The sequence below is a fragment of the Hydractinia symbiolongicarpus genome, chromosome 3 (genome assembly GCF_029227915.1).
Source record: "Hydractinia symbiolongicarpus strain clone_291-10 chromosome 3, HSymV2.1, whole genome shotgun sequence".
Classification (NCBI taxonomy): Eukaryota; Metazoa; Cnidaria; class Hydrozoa; order Anthoathecata; family Hydractiniidae; genus Hydractinia; species Hydractinia symbiolongicarpus.
In genome coordinates this window covers 9,347,168-9,360,000 of record NC_079877.1, presented here as the reverse complement: position 1 = coordinate 9,360,000, position 12,833 = coordinate 9,347,168, and the positions used below count along the sequence as shown (strand labels likewise).

The 12,833-nt window shown below is 39.2% G+C and overlaps 4 protein-coding genes across 6 annotated transcripts; all 4 read right to left on the bottom strand.

Annotated features, from left to right (window-relative positions):
• Positions 1-349: 349 nt before the first annotated feature.
• Positions 350-1,701, bottom strand: LOC130635579 (trefoil factor 2-like). 2 transcript variants are annotated; one of them, XR_008982176.1, is made up of 4 exons: positions 1,561-1,672; positions 1,156-1,477; positions 513-1,082; positions 350-439 (listed from the first exon to the last, which is right to left on the bottom strand). XR_008982176.1 is itself a non-coding variant. In XM_057444940.1 (4 exons), the coding sequence occupies exons 1-4, from the start codon at positions 1,619-1,621 to the stop codon at positions 925-927; spliced, it is 465 nt and encodes a 154-aa protein (XP_057300923.1). In that variant the 5' UTR covers positions 1,622-1,701; the 3' UTR covers positions 741-924. The 2 variants fall into 2 exon arrangements, 1 of the variants encoding a protein (XP_057300923.1); XM_057444940.1 differs by lacking the exon at positions 350-439 and having other exon boundaries at positions 741-1,082; positions 1,156-1,290; positions 1,367-1,477; positions 1,561-1,701.
• A 1,772-nt stretch (positions 1,702-3,473) lies between these two features.
• Positions 3,474-4,830, bottom strand: LOC130635580 (trefoil factor 2-like). Of its 2 annotated transcripts, none has more exons than XR_008982177.1 (4): positions 4,690-4,801; positions 4,285-4,606; positions 3,642-4,211; positions 3,474-3,568 (listed from the first exon to the last, which is right to left on the bottom strand). XR_008982177.1 is itself a non-coding variant. In XM_057444941.1 (4 exons), the coding sequence occupies exons 1-4, from the start codon at positions 4,748-4,750 to the stop codon at positions 4,054-4,056; spliced, it is 465 nt and encodes a 154-aa protein (XP_057300924.1). In that variant the 5' UTR covers positions 4,751-4,830; the 3' UTR covers positions 3,870-4,053. The 2 variants fall into 2 exon arrangements, 1 of the variants encoding a protein (XP_057300924.1); XM_057444941.1 differs by lacking the exon at positions 3,474-3,568 and having other exon boundaries at positions 3,870-4,211; positions 4,285-4,419; positions 4,496-4,606; positions 4,690-4,830.
• Positions 4,831-6,025: 1,195 nt separating this feature from the next.
• On the bottom strand, positions 6,026-8,189 carry LOC130635569 (putative gastrointestinal growth factor xP4). Its single transcript, XM_057444928.1, has 7 exons — positions 7,820-8,189; positions 7,626-7,736; positions 7,415-7,549; positions 7,207-7,341; positions 7,000-7,137; positions 6,772-6,903; positions 6,026-6,698 (listed from the first exon to the last, which is right to left on the bottom strand). Exons 1-6 carry the CDS (start codon positions 7,878-7,880, stop codon positions 6,773-6,775), a joined length of 711 nt encoding a protein of 236 aa, XP_057300911.1. The 5' UTR covers positions 7,881-8,189; the 3' UTR covers positions 6,026-6,698; position 6,772.
• Positions 8,190-8,420: 231 nt separating this feature from the next.
• Positions 8,421-11,085, bottom strand: LOC130635570 (putative gastrointestinal growth factor xP4). The gene is made up of 7 exons (XM_057444930.1): positions 10,949-11,085; positions 10,755-10,865; positions 10,544-10,678; positions 10,336-10,470; positions 10,129-10,266; positions 9,901-10,032; positions 8,421-9,827 (listed from the first exon to the last, which is right to left on the bottom strand). Exons 1-6 carry the CDS (start codon positions 11,007-11,009, stop codon positions 9,902-9,904), a joined length of 711 nt encoding a protein of 236 aa, XP_057300913.1. The 5' UTR covers positions 11,010-11,085; the 3' UTR covers positions 8,421-9,827; position 9,901.
• Positions 11,086-12,833: the final 1,748 nt, after the last annotated feature.

Here is a 12,833-nt window from a genome sequence, read left to right as displayed (position 1 = left end):
TTTATGCTTTCCGTATCCGCCCTGACATTTTTGACTATCAAAATTGTGGCTCCGAATGAGACAGAATTGCCAAGTTGACAAAGTAGCAAAAAACGGCAATAGCCGGTTAATAACGCCTTGGATAGAAATGCTCACGCTACGCTTGCACGGTTGCATTGCGATTCTGGGTATGGCGGCGCCAGAAGATTTCAGGCTTTACTAAATAACGCTTACTACTCCTTTCAGCAAATACGGACACTCAAGGCACCCTATGCAATAATTCAAATGTGGTTGGCTGCAGCGACATGACAAAAAGAAAATTGGCAGTCAAATCATTCATCTCCTACTGGATCTTATTGGGAAGGAAAAGTTTATATATTAGAGGTATTTATTTGACAACATATTTTTACAACAATGAGTACACTAAAGTTCGCATATAATCTTCCGAAGGTCCTCGTATCTAAACGAAAGGAAGTACATATTAAGCTCGTGGCCCGAAATGACTTGCTTACAAAAGTGTTCGCGACTTTTACCTCATCGGTAATAACACCATGGCCCACGACCGGGCAATGAATTATAGCAGCAACCTCTTTTCATGCATTCGAATTCTGTTATACCAGGATAGCCGCAGTCGTCACGTTCTGTTGCTTTGCGCAGACATTTTTCTAACGAAAATTCAACACAAACCAGCAGTAAAAACTTTAAGGATCGCGCATTATGTTATTTTGCGACGAATGTGGAGAGCGTACTTCTATGCTTACCTAGGCGGTGGTAGCACCACGGTCCACTTTGGTTTAGCAATTCACTATAACAACAGCCTTTCTTTTCGCATGCCCGCTTCGTTATGCCTGGATAACCACAATCATGACGTCTTGTTGCTGCTATTTTCCGGCATTTTTCTAAAATTACGGATGGAAGAGTACACAATGCTTTCAAAATACCTAATCAGTAAGAGCGGAACAACTTACCTTGCCTGTAATAACACCACGGTCCCTTTTCCTTGATCACGTTGTAACAGCATCCTTTTTTGACGCAATCTGATTTGCTTATCCCAGGGTAACCACAATCTTCACGTTTGTTTGCTTCAATCATGGGACAGTTTGCTAGAGTATTTTGAGAAATAATTAGTGGCCCAAATTGTCAGTGTTAATGCCGAAAACATAGTCGAAAATTTACCTTTTCGATGATAACACCACGGGCCAGCCACCTTTAATTCGCCATAACAACATCCCTTTCTCAAGCAATCCAACGGACTAATTCCATGGTAGCCACAATCAACGCGCATTGACGCCTTTATGTTTCGACATTTTGCTATTACGAAACAAATTAGGTAGATTCACAACTAAAATGCAATGACAACCCCCTCAAGTGTAAGAAGCCGTATCACCTCCACATGTGTTGCAAAGCCTTGGGCAATGACTGGAAACGATTTTCTTTGAACAACTAGTTGATCTAACCACAGAGCACAAGATATTTCTGTTGCTGCAAACTCTTGTAGCTGAAAAGTTAAGAACAAATGCAATTTTTTTATTATTGCGACGAAACATTGACGGCAATTGCAATGAAGAAGCATTAAAATACCTGTGGCAGCGGCAAAAGCCAAAACAACAAAACAAATCACGTAAATCTGATATTTCCTCATGATTCCGGCTCTTATTTCGTCGGTGCGCGAATCGTATTAGTCCAATTCATGTCAAAGCCTTCTTTATACGCTCTTTTCTCTCTAATTACTGTAATTAATGAGTGCTTATAATCAAGATGGCCGTTTACAAATTACAACGTAAATTCGCCTCCGGGGAAGATATTGTGCATGTAGCATTCACCGTTTAAACTCTTGTGGGTTTCGCTTTGAAATATGTTGACACGGTCTATGAAGATCATTGTTGATTGTTGAATAAACGGAAGGTTTTTATCGGAGTGGTGTAGGACTAGGGTGCACACGAATCACACACGAGTTATTCTTGTCTTCGGTGACCAAACCAACAATTCCCAATCATACATGCGTGTTATACTTTCAAGAGATCGTTCTTTCGCGGTGAAGGTGATATTCCCTTCAATTTCAATGAATATGAAACAAAAGAGCTAAATTCCATCAGAAGGATGCGTTGCCAATCCTAGATCATTGGATTGTTCATTATACGACGTTCTGACAATGTCTTGTTGTTTTAGATAACTCACATGTCGAAACTATTTTTGTTGCGTACTACATCACATCTAGAAGGTGTCCTTTCACACAAGACACGGTCGATTTTGCGGATTTAAGTACCAATACGCGCTGCATCGTGCGCCTTTTTTGTCAGGGATGAAGAGATAAAAAAAAAGAATTTTCTAATATGCTTCAAAATTTACGTCAACGTAACCCTGTTTTGACAACTAGGGATACGTTTCCCTGTTTAACATGCTATTAACATTTCTTATTAAGAACAATGCTGGAGATGAGTAGTCGAAATGAAATACGTGCGTTTAACGTCACTGCTTCAATTGGACGTTAAGTATTTTTATCCCATGACTTTTCATTAATGCCCCTGCGCTGTCATTTATATACCCTCGATAACGGCTTGGTTATAAACGGCACTAGCGGGCCTTATACAGTATTATTTACTGATAGCTATTTTAAATCAGTATATACGGGAAATCCACAGCACTGATTGGGTAAAAGCCTCAACGACGAGCTTCATACAGCCCGGTGCAACTTTTGACCTTGTAACATACATATTAATAACTATAAATGCATACAAATAACATTGGAAAAAATAGCCAAACACATCCACACTGAAAAATGAAGTTGCAGTAAATCCTAAATCACGATTCACTCCGTCAGAATCAGAAAAACATGTTCCACGTTCGGTGTCGCAGATAAAAGAAAATGCTTTTAAAAACATTAACAGCACAATGAAAAACAAGCAAAACAACGTCGAATTTATGTGATAAACATGTATTTGAAAAATTGAAACAATAAAACTCAAATGGAAAGTTCTCTATTTTTTTTACAACCTTGTCATCTTACGAGAAATATTACTCTCGGTCAGCGTAGCGACCTCGCATGTTCGGTCTATGCTTTTGACCTCGCATAAACTTTCTCGGTACAGATAGACAAGTTATTTTATGTTGTATTAATAACGCCCGCAAAAGTAGCCTTTTTGTATTTAGATTTATGCTTTCCGTATCCGCCCTGACATTTTTGACTATCAAAATTGTGGCTCCGAATGAGACAGAATTGCCAAGTTGACAAAGTAGCAAAAAACGGCAATAGCCGGTTAATAACGCCTTGGATAGAAATGCTCACGCTACGCTTGCACGGTTGCATTGCGATTCTGGGTATGGCGGCGCCAGAAGATTTCAGGCTTTACTAAATAACGCTTACTACTCCTTTCAGCAAATACGGACACTCAAGGCACCCTATGCAATAATTCAAATGTGGTTGGCTGCAGCGACATGACAAAAAGAAAATTGGCAGTCAAATCATTCATCTCCTACTGGATCTTATTGGGAAGGAAAGTTCATATATTAGAGGTATTTATTTGACAACATATTTTTACAACAATGAGTACACTAAAGTTCGCATATAATCTTCCGAAGGTCCTCGTATCTAAACGAAAGGAAGTACATATTAAGCTCGTGGCCCGAAATGACTTGCTTACAAAAGTGTTCGCGACTTTTACCTCATCGGTAATAACACCATGGCCCACGACCGGGCAATGAATTATAGCAGCAACCTCTTTTCATGCATTCGAATTCTGTTATACCAGGATAGCCGCAGTCGTCACGTTCTGTTGCTTTGCGCAGACATTTTTCTAACGAAAATTCAACACAAACCAGCAGTAAAAACTTTAAGGATCGCGCATTATGTTATTTTGCGACGAATGTGGAGAGCGTACTTCTATGCTTACCTAGGCGGTGGTAGCACCACGGTCCACTTTGGTTTAGCAATTCACTATAACAACAGCCTTTCTTTTCGCATGCCCGCTTCGTTATGCCTGGATAACCACAATCATGACGTCTTGTTGCTGCTATTTTCCGGCATTTTTCTAAAATTACGGATGGAAGAGTACACAATGCTTTCAAAATACCTAATCAGTAAGAGCGGAACAACTTACCTTGCCTGTAATAACACCACGGTCCCTTTTCCTTGATCACGTTGTAACAGCATCCTTTTTTGACGCAATCTGATTTGCTTATCCCAGGGTAACCACAATCTTCACGTTTGTTTGCTTCAATCATGGGACAGTTTGCTAGAGTATTTTGAGAAATAATTAGTGGCCCAAATTGTCAGTGTTAATGCCGAAAACATAGTCGAAAATTTACCTTTTCGATGATAACACCACGGGCCAGCCACCTTTAATTCGCCATAACAACATCCCTTTCTCAAGCAATCCAACGGACTAATTCCATGGTAGCCACAATCAACGCGCATTGACGCCTTTATGTTTCGACATTTTGCTATTACGAAACAAATTAGGTAGATTCACAACTAAAATGCAATGACAACCCCCTCAAGTGTAAGAAGCCGTATCACCTCCACATGTGTTGCAAAGCCTTGGGCAATGACTGGAAACGATTTTCTTTGAACAACTAGTTGATCTAACCACAGAGCACAAGATATTTCTGTTGCTGCAAACTCTTGTAGCTGAAAAGTTAAGAACAAATGCAATTTTTTTATTATTGCGACGAAACATTGACGGCAATTGCAATGAAGAAGCATTAAAATACCTGTGGCAGCGGCAAAAGCCAAAACAACAAAACAAATCACGTAAATCTGATATTTCCTCATGATTCCGGCTCTTATTTCGTCGGTGCGCGAATCGTATTAGTCCAATTCATGTCAAAGCCTTCTTTATACGCTCTTTTCTCTCTAATTACTGTAATTAATGAGTGCTTATAATCAAGATGGCCGTTTACAAATTACAACGTAAATTCGCCTCCGGGGAAGATATTGTGCATGTAGCATTCACCGTTTAAACTCTTGTGGGTTTCGCTTTGAAATATGTTGACACGGTCTATGAAGATCATTGTTGATTGTTGAATAAACGGAAGGTTTTTATCGGAGTGGTGTAGGACTAGGGTGCACACGAATCACACACGAGTTATTCTTGTCTTCGGTGACCAAACCAACAATTCCCAATCATACATGCGTGTTATACTTTCAAGAGATCGTTCTTTCGCGGTGAAGGTGATATTCCCTTCAATTTCAATGAATATGAAACAAAAGAGCTAAATTCCATCAGAAGGATGCGTTGCCAATCCTAGATCATTGGATTGTTCATTATACGACGTTCTGACAATGTCTTGTTGTTTTAGATAACTCACATGTAGAAACTATTTTTGTTGCGTACTACATCACATCTAGAAGGTGTCCATTCACACAAGACACGGTCGATTTTGCGGATTTAAGTACCAATACGCGCTGCATCGTGCGCCTTTTTTGTCAGGGATGAAGAGATAAAAAAAAAGAATTTTCTAATATGCTTCAAAATTTACGTCAACGTAACCCTGTTTTGACAACTAGGGATACGTTTCCCTGTTTAACATGCTATTAACATTTCTTATTAAGAACAATGCTGGAGATGAGTAGTCGAAATGAAATACGTGCGTTTAACGTCACTGCTTCAATTGGACGTTAAGTATTTTTATCCCATGACTTTTCATTAATGCCCCTGCGCTGTCATTTATATACCCTCGATAACGGCTTGGTTATAAACGGCACTAGCGGGCCTTATACAGTATTATTTACTGATAGCTATTTTAAATCAGTATATACGGGAAATCCACAGCACTGATTGGGTAAAAGCCTCAACGACGAGCTTCATACAGCCCGGTGCAACTTTTGACCTTGTAACATACATATTAATAACTATAAATGCATACAAATAACATTGGAAAAAATAGCCAAACACATCCACACTGAAAAATGAAGTTGCAGTAAATCCTAAATCACGATTCACTCCGTCAGAATCAGAAAAACATGTTCCACGTTCGGTGTCGCAGATAAAAGAAAATGCTTTTAAAAACATTAACAGCACAATGAAAAACAAGCAAAACAACGTCGAATTTATGTGATAAACATGTATTTGAAAAATTGAAACAATAAAACTCAAATGGAAAGTTCTCTATTTTTTTTACAACCTTGTCATCTTACGAGAAATATTACTCTCGGTCAGCGTAGCGACCTCGCATGTTCGGTCTATGCTTTTGACCTCGCATAAACTTTCTCGGTACAGATAGACAAGTTATTTTATGTTGTATTAATAACGCCCGCAAAAGTAGCCTTTTTGTATTTAGATTTATGCTTTCCGTATCCGCCCTGACATTTTTGACTATCAAAATTGTGGCTCCGAATGAGACAGAATTGCCAAGTTGACAAAGTAGCAAAAAACGGCAATAGCCGGTTAATAACGCCTTGGATAGAAATGCTCACGCTACGCTTGCACGGTTGCATTGCAATTCTGGGTATGGCGGCGCCAGAAGATTTCAGGCTTTACTAAATAACGCTTACTACTCCTTTCAGCAAATACGGACACTCAAGGCACCCTATGCAATAATTCAAATGTGGTTGGCTGCAGCGACATGACAAAAAGAAAATTGGCAGTCAAATCATTCATCTCCTACTGGATCTTATTGGGAAGGAAAAGTTCATATATTAGAGGTATTTATTTGACAACATATTTTTACAACAATGAGTACACTAAAGTTCGCATATAATCTTCCGAAGGTCCTCGTATCTAAACGAAAGGAAGTACATATTAAGCTCGTGGCCCGAAATGACTTGCTTACAAAAGTGTTCGCGACTTTTACCTCATCGGTAATAACACCATGGCCCACGACCGGGCAATGAATTATAGCAGCAACCTCTTTTCATGCATTCGAATTCTGTTATACCAGGATAGCCGCAGTCGTCACGTTCTGTTGCTTTGCGCAGACATTTTTCTAACGAAAATTCAACACAAACCAGCAGTAAAAACTTTAAGGATCGCGCATTATGTTATTTTGCGACGAATGTGGAGAGCGTACTTCTATGCTTACCTAGGCGGTGGTAGCACCACGGTCCACTTTGGTTTAGCAATTCACTATAACAACAGCCTTTCTTCTCGCATGCCCGCTTCGTTATGCCTGGATAACCACAATCATGACGTCTTGTTGCTGCTATTTTCCGGCATTTTTCTAAAATTACGGATGGAAGAGTACACAATGCTTTCAAAATACCTAATCAGTAAGAGCGGAACAACTTACCTTGCCTGTAATAACACCACGGTCCCTTTTCCTTGATCGCGTTGTAACAGCATCCTTTTTTGACGCAATCTGATTTGCTTATCCCAGGGTAACCACAATCTTCACGTTTGTTTGCTTCAATCATGGGACAGTTTGCTAGAGTATTTTGAGAAATAATTAGTGGCCCAAATTGTCAGTGTTAATGCCGAAAACATAGTCGAAAATTTACCTTTTCGATGATAACACCACGGGCCAGCCACCTTTAATTCGCCATAACAACATCCCTTTCTCAAGCAATCCAACGGACTAATTCCATGGTAGCCACAATCAACGCGCATTGACGCCTTTATGTTTCGACATTTTGCTATTACGAAACCAATTAGGTAGATTCACAACTAAAATGCAATGACAACCCCCTCAAGTGTAAGAAGCCGTATTACCTCCACATGTGTTGCAAAGCCTTGGGCAATGACTGGAAACGATTTTCTTTGAACAACTAGTTGATCTAACCACAGAGCACAAGATATTTCTGTTGCTGCAAACTCTTGTAGCTGAAAAATTAAGAACAAATGCAATTTTTTTATTATTGCGACGAAGCATTGACGGCAATTGCAATGAAGAAGCATTAAAATACCTGTGGCAGCGGCAAAAGCCAAAACAACAAAACAAATCACGTAAATCTGATATTTCCTCATGATTCCGGCTCTTATTTCATCGGTGCGCGAATCGTATTAGTCCAATTCATGTCAAAGCCTTCTTTATACGCTCTTTTCTCTCTAATTACTGTAATTAATGAGTGCTTATAATCAAGATGGCCGTTTACAAATTACAACGTAAATTCGCCTCCGGGGAAGATATTGTGCATGTAGCATTCACCGTTTAAACCTTGTGGGTTTCGCTTTGAAATATGTTGACACGGTCTATGAAGATCATTGTTGATTGTTGAATAAACGGAAGGTTTTTATCGGAGTGGTGTAGGACTAGGGTGCACACGAATCACACACGAGTTATTCTTGTCTTCGGTGACCAAACCAACAATTCCCAATCATACATGCGTGTTATACTTTCAAGAGATCGTTCTTTCGCGGTGAAGGTGATATTCCCTTCAATTTCAATGAATATGAAACAAAAGAGCTAAATTCCATCAGAAGGATGCGTTGCCAATCCTAGATCATTGGATTGTTCATTATACGACGTTCTGACAATGTCTTGTTGTTTTAGATAACTCACATGTAGAAACTATTTTTGTTGCGTACTACATCACATCTAGAAGGTGTCCATTCACACAAGACACGGTCGATTTTGCGGATTTAAGTACCAATACGCGCTGCATCGTGCGCCTTTTTTGTCAGGGATGAAGAGATAAAAAAAAAGAATTTTCTAATATGCTTCAAAATTTACGTCAACGTAACCCTGTTTTGACAACTAGGGATACGTTTCCCTGTTTAATATGCTATTAACATTTCTTATTAAGAACAATGCTGGAGATGAGTAGTCGAAATGAAATACGTGCGTTTAACGTCACTGCTTCAATTGGACGTTAAGTATTTTTATCCCATGACTTTTCATTAATGCCCCTGCGCTGTCATTTATATACCCTCGATAACGGCTTGGTTATAAACGGCACTAGCGGGCCTTATACAGTATTATTTACTGATAGCTATTTTAAATCAGTATATACGGGAAATCCACAGCACTGATTGGGTAAAAGCCTCAACGACGAGCTTCATACAGCCCGGTGCAACTTTTGACCTTGTAACATACATATTAATAACTATAAATGCATACAAATAACATTGGAAAAAATAGCCAAACACATCCACACTGAAAAATGAAGTTGCAGTAAATCCTAAATCACGATTCACTCCGTCAGAATCAAAAAAACATGTTCCACGTTCGGTGTCGCAGATAAAAGAAAATGCTTTTAAAAACATTAACAGCACAATGAAAAACAAGCAAAACAACGTCGAATTTATGTGATAAACATGTATTTGAAAAATTGAAACAATAAAACTCAAATGGAAAGTTCTCTATTTTTTTTACAACCTTGTCATCTTACGAGAAATATTAATCTCGGTCAGCATAGCGACCTCGCATGTTCGGTCTATGCTTTTGACCTCGCATAAACTTTCTCGGTACAGATAGACAAGTTATTTTATGTTGTATTAATAACGCCCGCAAAAGTAGCCTTTTTGTATTTAGATTTATGCTTTCCGTATCCGCCCTGACATTTTTGACTATCAAAATTGTGGCTCCGAATGAGACAGAATTGCCAAGTTGACAAAGTAGCAAAAAACGGCAATAGCCGGTTAATAACGCCTTGGATAGAAATGCTCACGCTACGCTTGCACGGTTGCATTGCGATTCTGGGTATGGCGGCGCCAGAAGATTTCAGGCTTTACTAAATAACGCTTACTACTCCTTTCAGCAAATACGGACACTCAAGGCACCCTATGCAATAATTCAAATGTGGTTGGCTGCAGCGACATGACAAAAAGAAAATTGGCAGTCAAATCATTCATCTCCTACTGGATCTTATTGGGAAGGAAAAGTTCATATATTAGAGGTATTTATTTGACAACATATTTTTACAACAATGAGTACACTAAAGTTCGCATATAATCTTCCGAAGGTCCTCGTATCTAAACGAAAGGAAGTACATATTAAGCTCGTGGCCCGAAATGACTTGCTTACAAAAGTGTTCGCGACTTTTACCTCATCGGTAATAACACCATGGCCCACGACCGGGCAATGAATTATAGCAGCAACCTCTTTTCATGCATTCGAATTCTGTTATACCAGGATAGCCGCAGTCGTCACGTTCTGTTGCTTTGCGCAGACATTTTTCTAACGAAAATTCAACACAAACCAGCAGTAAAAACTTTAAGGATCGCGCATTATGTTATTTTGCGACGAATGTGGAGAGCGTACTTCTATGCTTACCTAGGCGGTGGTAGCACCACGGTCCACTTTGGTTTAGCAATTCACTATAACAACAGCCTTTCTTCTCGCATGCCCGCTTCGTTATGCCTGGATAACCACAATCATGACGTCTTGTTGCTGCTATTTTCCGGCATTTTTCTAAAATTACGGATGGAAGAGTACACAATGCTTTCAAAATACCTAATCAGTAAGAGCGGAACAACTTACCTTGCCTGTAATAACACCACGGTCCCTTTTCCTTGATCGCGTTGTAACAGCATCCTTTTTTGACGCAATCTGATTTGCTTATCCCAGGGTAACCACAATCTTCACGTTTGTTTGCTTCAATCATGGGACAGTTTGCTAGAGTATTTTGAGAAATAATTAGTGGCCCAAATTGTCAGTGTTAATGCCGAAAACATAGTCGAAAATTTACCTTTTCGATGATAACACCACGGGCCAGCCACCTTTAATTCGCCATAACAACATCCCTTTCTCAAGCAATCCAACGGACTAATTCCATGGTAGCCACAATCAACGCGCATTGACGCCTTTATGTTTCGACATTTTGCTATTACGAAACAAATTAGGTAGATTCACAACTAAAATGCAATGACAACCCCCTCAAGTGTAAGAAGCCGTATTACCTCCACATGTGTTGCAAAGCCTTGGGCAATGACTGGAAACGATTTTCTTTGAACAACTAGTTGATCTAACCACAGAGCACAAGATATTTCTGTTGCTGCAAACTCTTGTAGCTGAAAAGTTAAGAACAAATGCAATTTTTTTATTATTGCGACGAAACATTGACGGCAATTGCAATGAAGAAGCATTAAAATACCTGTGGCAGCGGCAAAAGCCAAAACAACAAAACAAATCACGTAAATCTGATATTTCCTCATGATTCCGGCTCTTATTTCGTCGGTGCGCGAATCGTATTAGTCCAATTCATGTCAAAGCCTTCTTTATACGCTCTTTTCTCTCTAATTACTGTAATTAATGAGTGCTTATAATCAAGATGGCCGTTTACAAATTACAACGTAAATTCGCCTCCGGGGAAGATATTGTGCATGTAGCATTCACCGTTTAAACTCTTGTGGGTTTCGCTTTGAAATATGTTGACACGGTCTATGAAGATCATTGTTGATTGTTGAATAAACGGAAGGTTTTTATCGGAGTGGTGTAGGACTAGGGTGCACACGAATCACACACGAGTTATTCTTGTCTTCGGTGACCAAACCAACAATTCCCAATCATACATGCGTGTTATACTTTCAAGAGATCGTTCTTTCGCGGTGAAGGTGATATTCCCTTCAATTTCAATGAATATGAAACAAAAGAGCTAAATTCCATCAGAAGGATGCGTTGCCAATCCTAGATCATTGGATTGTTCATTATACGACGTTCTGACAATGTCTTGTTGTTTTAGATAATTCACATGTAGAAACTATTTTTGTTGCGTACTACATCACATCTAGAAGGTGTCCATTCACACAAGACACGGTCGATTTTGCGGATTTAAGTACCAATACGCGCTGCATCGTGCGCCTTTTTTGTCAGGGATGAAGAGATAAAAAAAAAGAATTTTCTAATATGCTTCAAAATTTACGTCAACGTAACCCTGTTTTGACAACTAGGGATACGTTTCCCTGTTTAACATGCTATTAACATTTCTTATTAAGAACAATGCTGGAGATGAGTAGTCGAAATGAAATACGTGCGTTTAACGTCACTGCTTCAATTGGACGTTAAGTATTTTCATCCCATGACTTTTCATTAATGCCCCTGCGCTGTCATTTATATACCCTCGATAACGGCTTGGTTATAAACGGCACTAGCGGGCCTTATACAGTATTATTTACTGATAGCTATTTTAAATCAGTATATACGGGAAATCCACAGCACTGATTGGGTAAAAGCCTCAAGGACGAGCTTCATACAGCCCGGTGCAACTTTTGACCTTGTAACATACATATTAATAACTATAAATGCATACAAATAACATTGGAAAAAATAGCCAAACACATCCACACTGAAAAATGAAGTTGCAGTAAATCCTAAATCACGATTCACTCCGTCAGAATCAGAAAAACATGTTCCACGTTCGGTGTCGCAGATAAAAGAAAATGCTTTTAAAAACATTAACAGCACAATGAAAAACAAGCAAAACAACGTCGAATTTATGTGATAAACATGTATTTGAAAAATTGAAACAATAAAACTCAAATGGAAAGTTCTCTATTTTTTTTACAACCTTGTCATCTTACGAGAAATATTACTCTCGGTCAGCGTAGCGACCTCGCATGTTCGGTCTATGCTTTTGACCTCGCATAAACTTTCTCGGTACAGATAGACAAGTTATTTTATGTTGTATTAATAACGCCCGCAAAAGTAGCCTTTTTGTATTTAGATTTATGCTTTCCGTATCCGCCCTGACATGTTTGACTATCAAAATTGTGGCTCCGAATGAGACAGAATTGCCAAGTTGACAAAGTAGCAAAAAACGGCATTATCCGGTTAATAACGCCTTGGATAGAAATGCTCACGCCACGCTTGCACGGTTGCATTGCAATTCTGGGTATGGCGGCGCCAGAAGATTTCAGGCTTTACTAAATAACGCTTACTACCCCTTTCATCAAATACGGACACTCAAGGCACCCTATGCAATAATTCAAATGTGTTTGGCTGCAGCGACATGACAAAAAGAAAATTGGCAGTCAAATCAT

Coding starts and splice junctions, on each gene's coding strand:
- LOC130635580 (XM_057444941.1), bottom strand. CDS start 4,750: ATGAGGAAATATCAGATTTACGTGATTTGTTTTGTTGTTTTGGCTTTT. Junction 4,420..4,495: donor GCTTTGCAACACATGTGGAG/GTGATACGGCTT, acceptor GTTTCGTAATAG/CAAAATGTCGAAACATAAAG. Junction 4,212..4,284: donor GTGGTGTTATCATCGAAAAG/GTAAATTTTCGA, acceptor AAAATACTCTAG/CAAACTGTCCCATGATTGAA.
- LOC130635579 (XM_057444940.1), bottom strand. CDS start 1,621: ATGAGGAAATATCAGATTTACGTGATTTGTTTTGTTGTTTTGGCTTTT. Junction 1,478..1,560: donor GGCTTTTGCCGCTGCCACAG/GTATTTTAATGC, acceptor TTAACTTTTCAG/CTACAAGAGTTTGCAGCAAC. Junction 1,291..1,366: donor GCTTTGCAACACATGTGGAG/GTGATACGGCTT, acceptor GTTTCGTAATAG/CAAAATGTCGAAACATAAAG.
- LOC130635570 (XM_057444930.1), bottom strand. CDS start 11,009: ATGAGGAAATATCAGATTTACGTGATTTGTTTTGTTGTTTTGGCTTTT. Junction 10,471..10,543: donor GTGGTGTTATCATCGAAAAG/GTAAATTTTCGA, acceptor AAAATACTCTAG/CAAACTGTCCCATGATTGAA. Junction 10,267..10,335: donor GTGGTGTTATTACAGGCAAG/GTAAGTTGTTCC, acceptor CCGTAATTTTAG/AAAAATGCCGGAAAATAGCA.
- LOC130635569 (XM_057444928.1), bottom strand. CDS start 7,880: ATGAGGAAATATCAGATTTACGTGATTTGTTTTGTTGTTTTGGCTTTT. Junction 7,342..7,414: donor GTGGTGTTATCATCGAAAAG/GTAAATTTTCGA, acceptor AAAATACTCTAG/CAAACTGTCCCATGATTGAA. Junction 6,904..6,999: donor GTGGTGCTACCACCGCCTAG/GTAAGCATAGAA, acceptor AATTTTCGTTAG/AAAAATGTCTGCGCAAAGCA.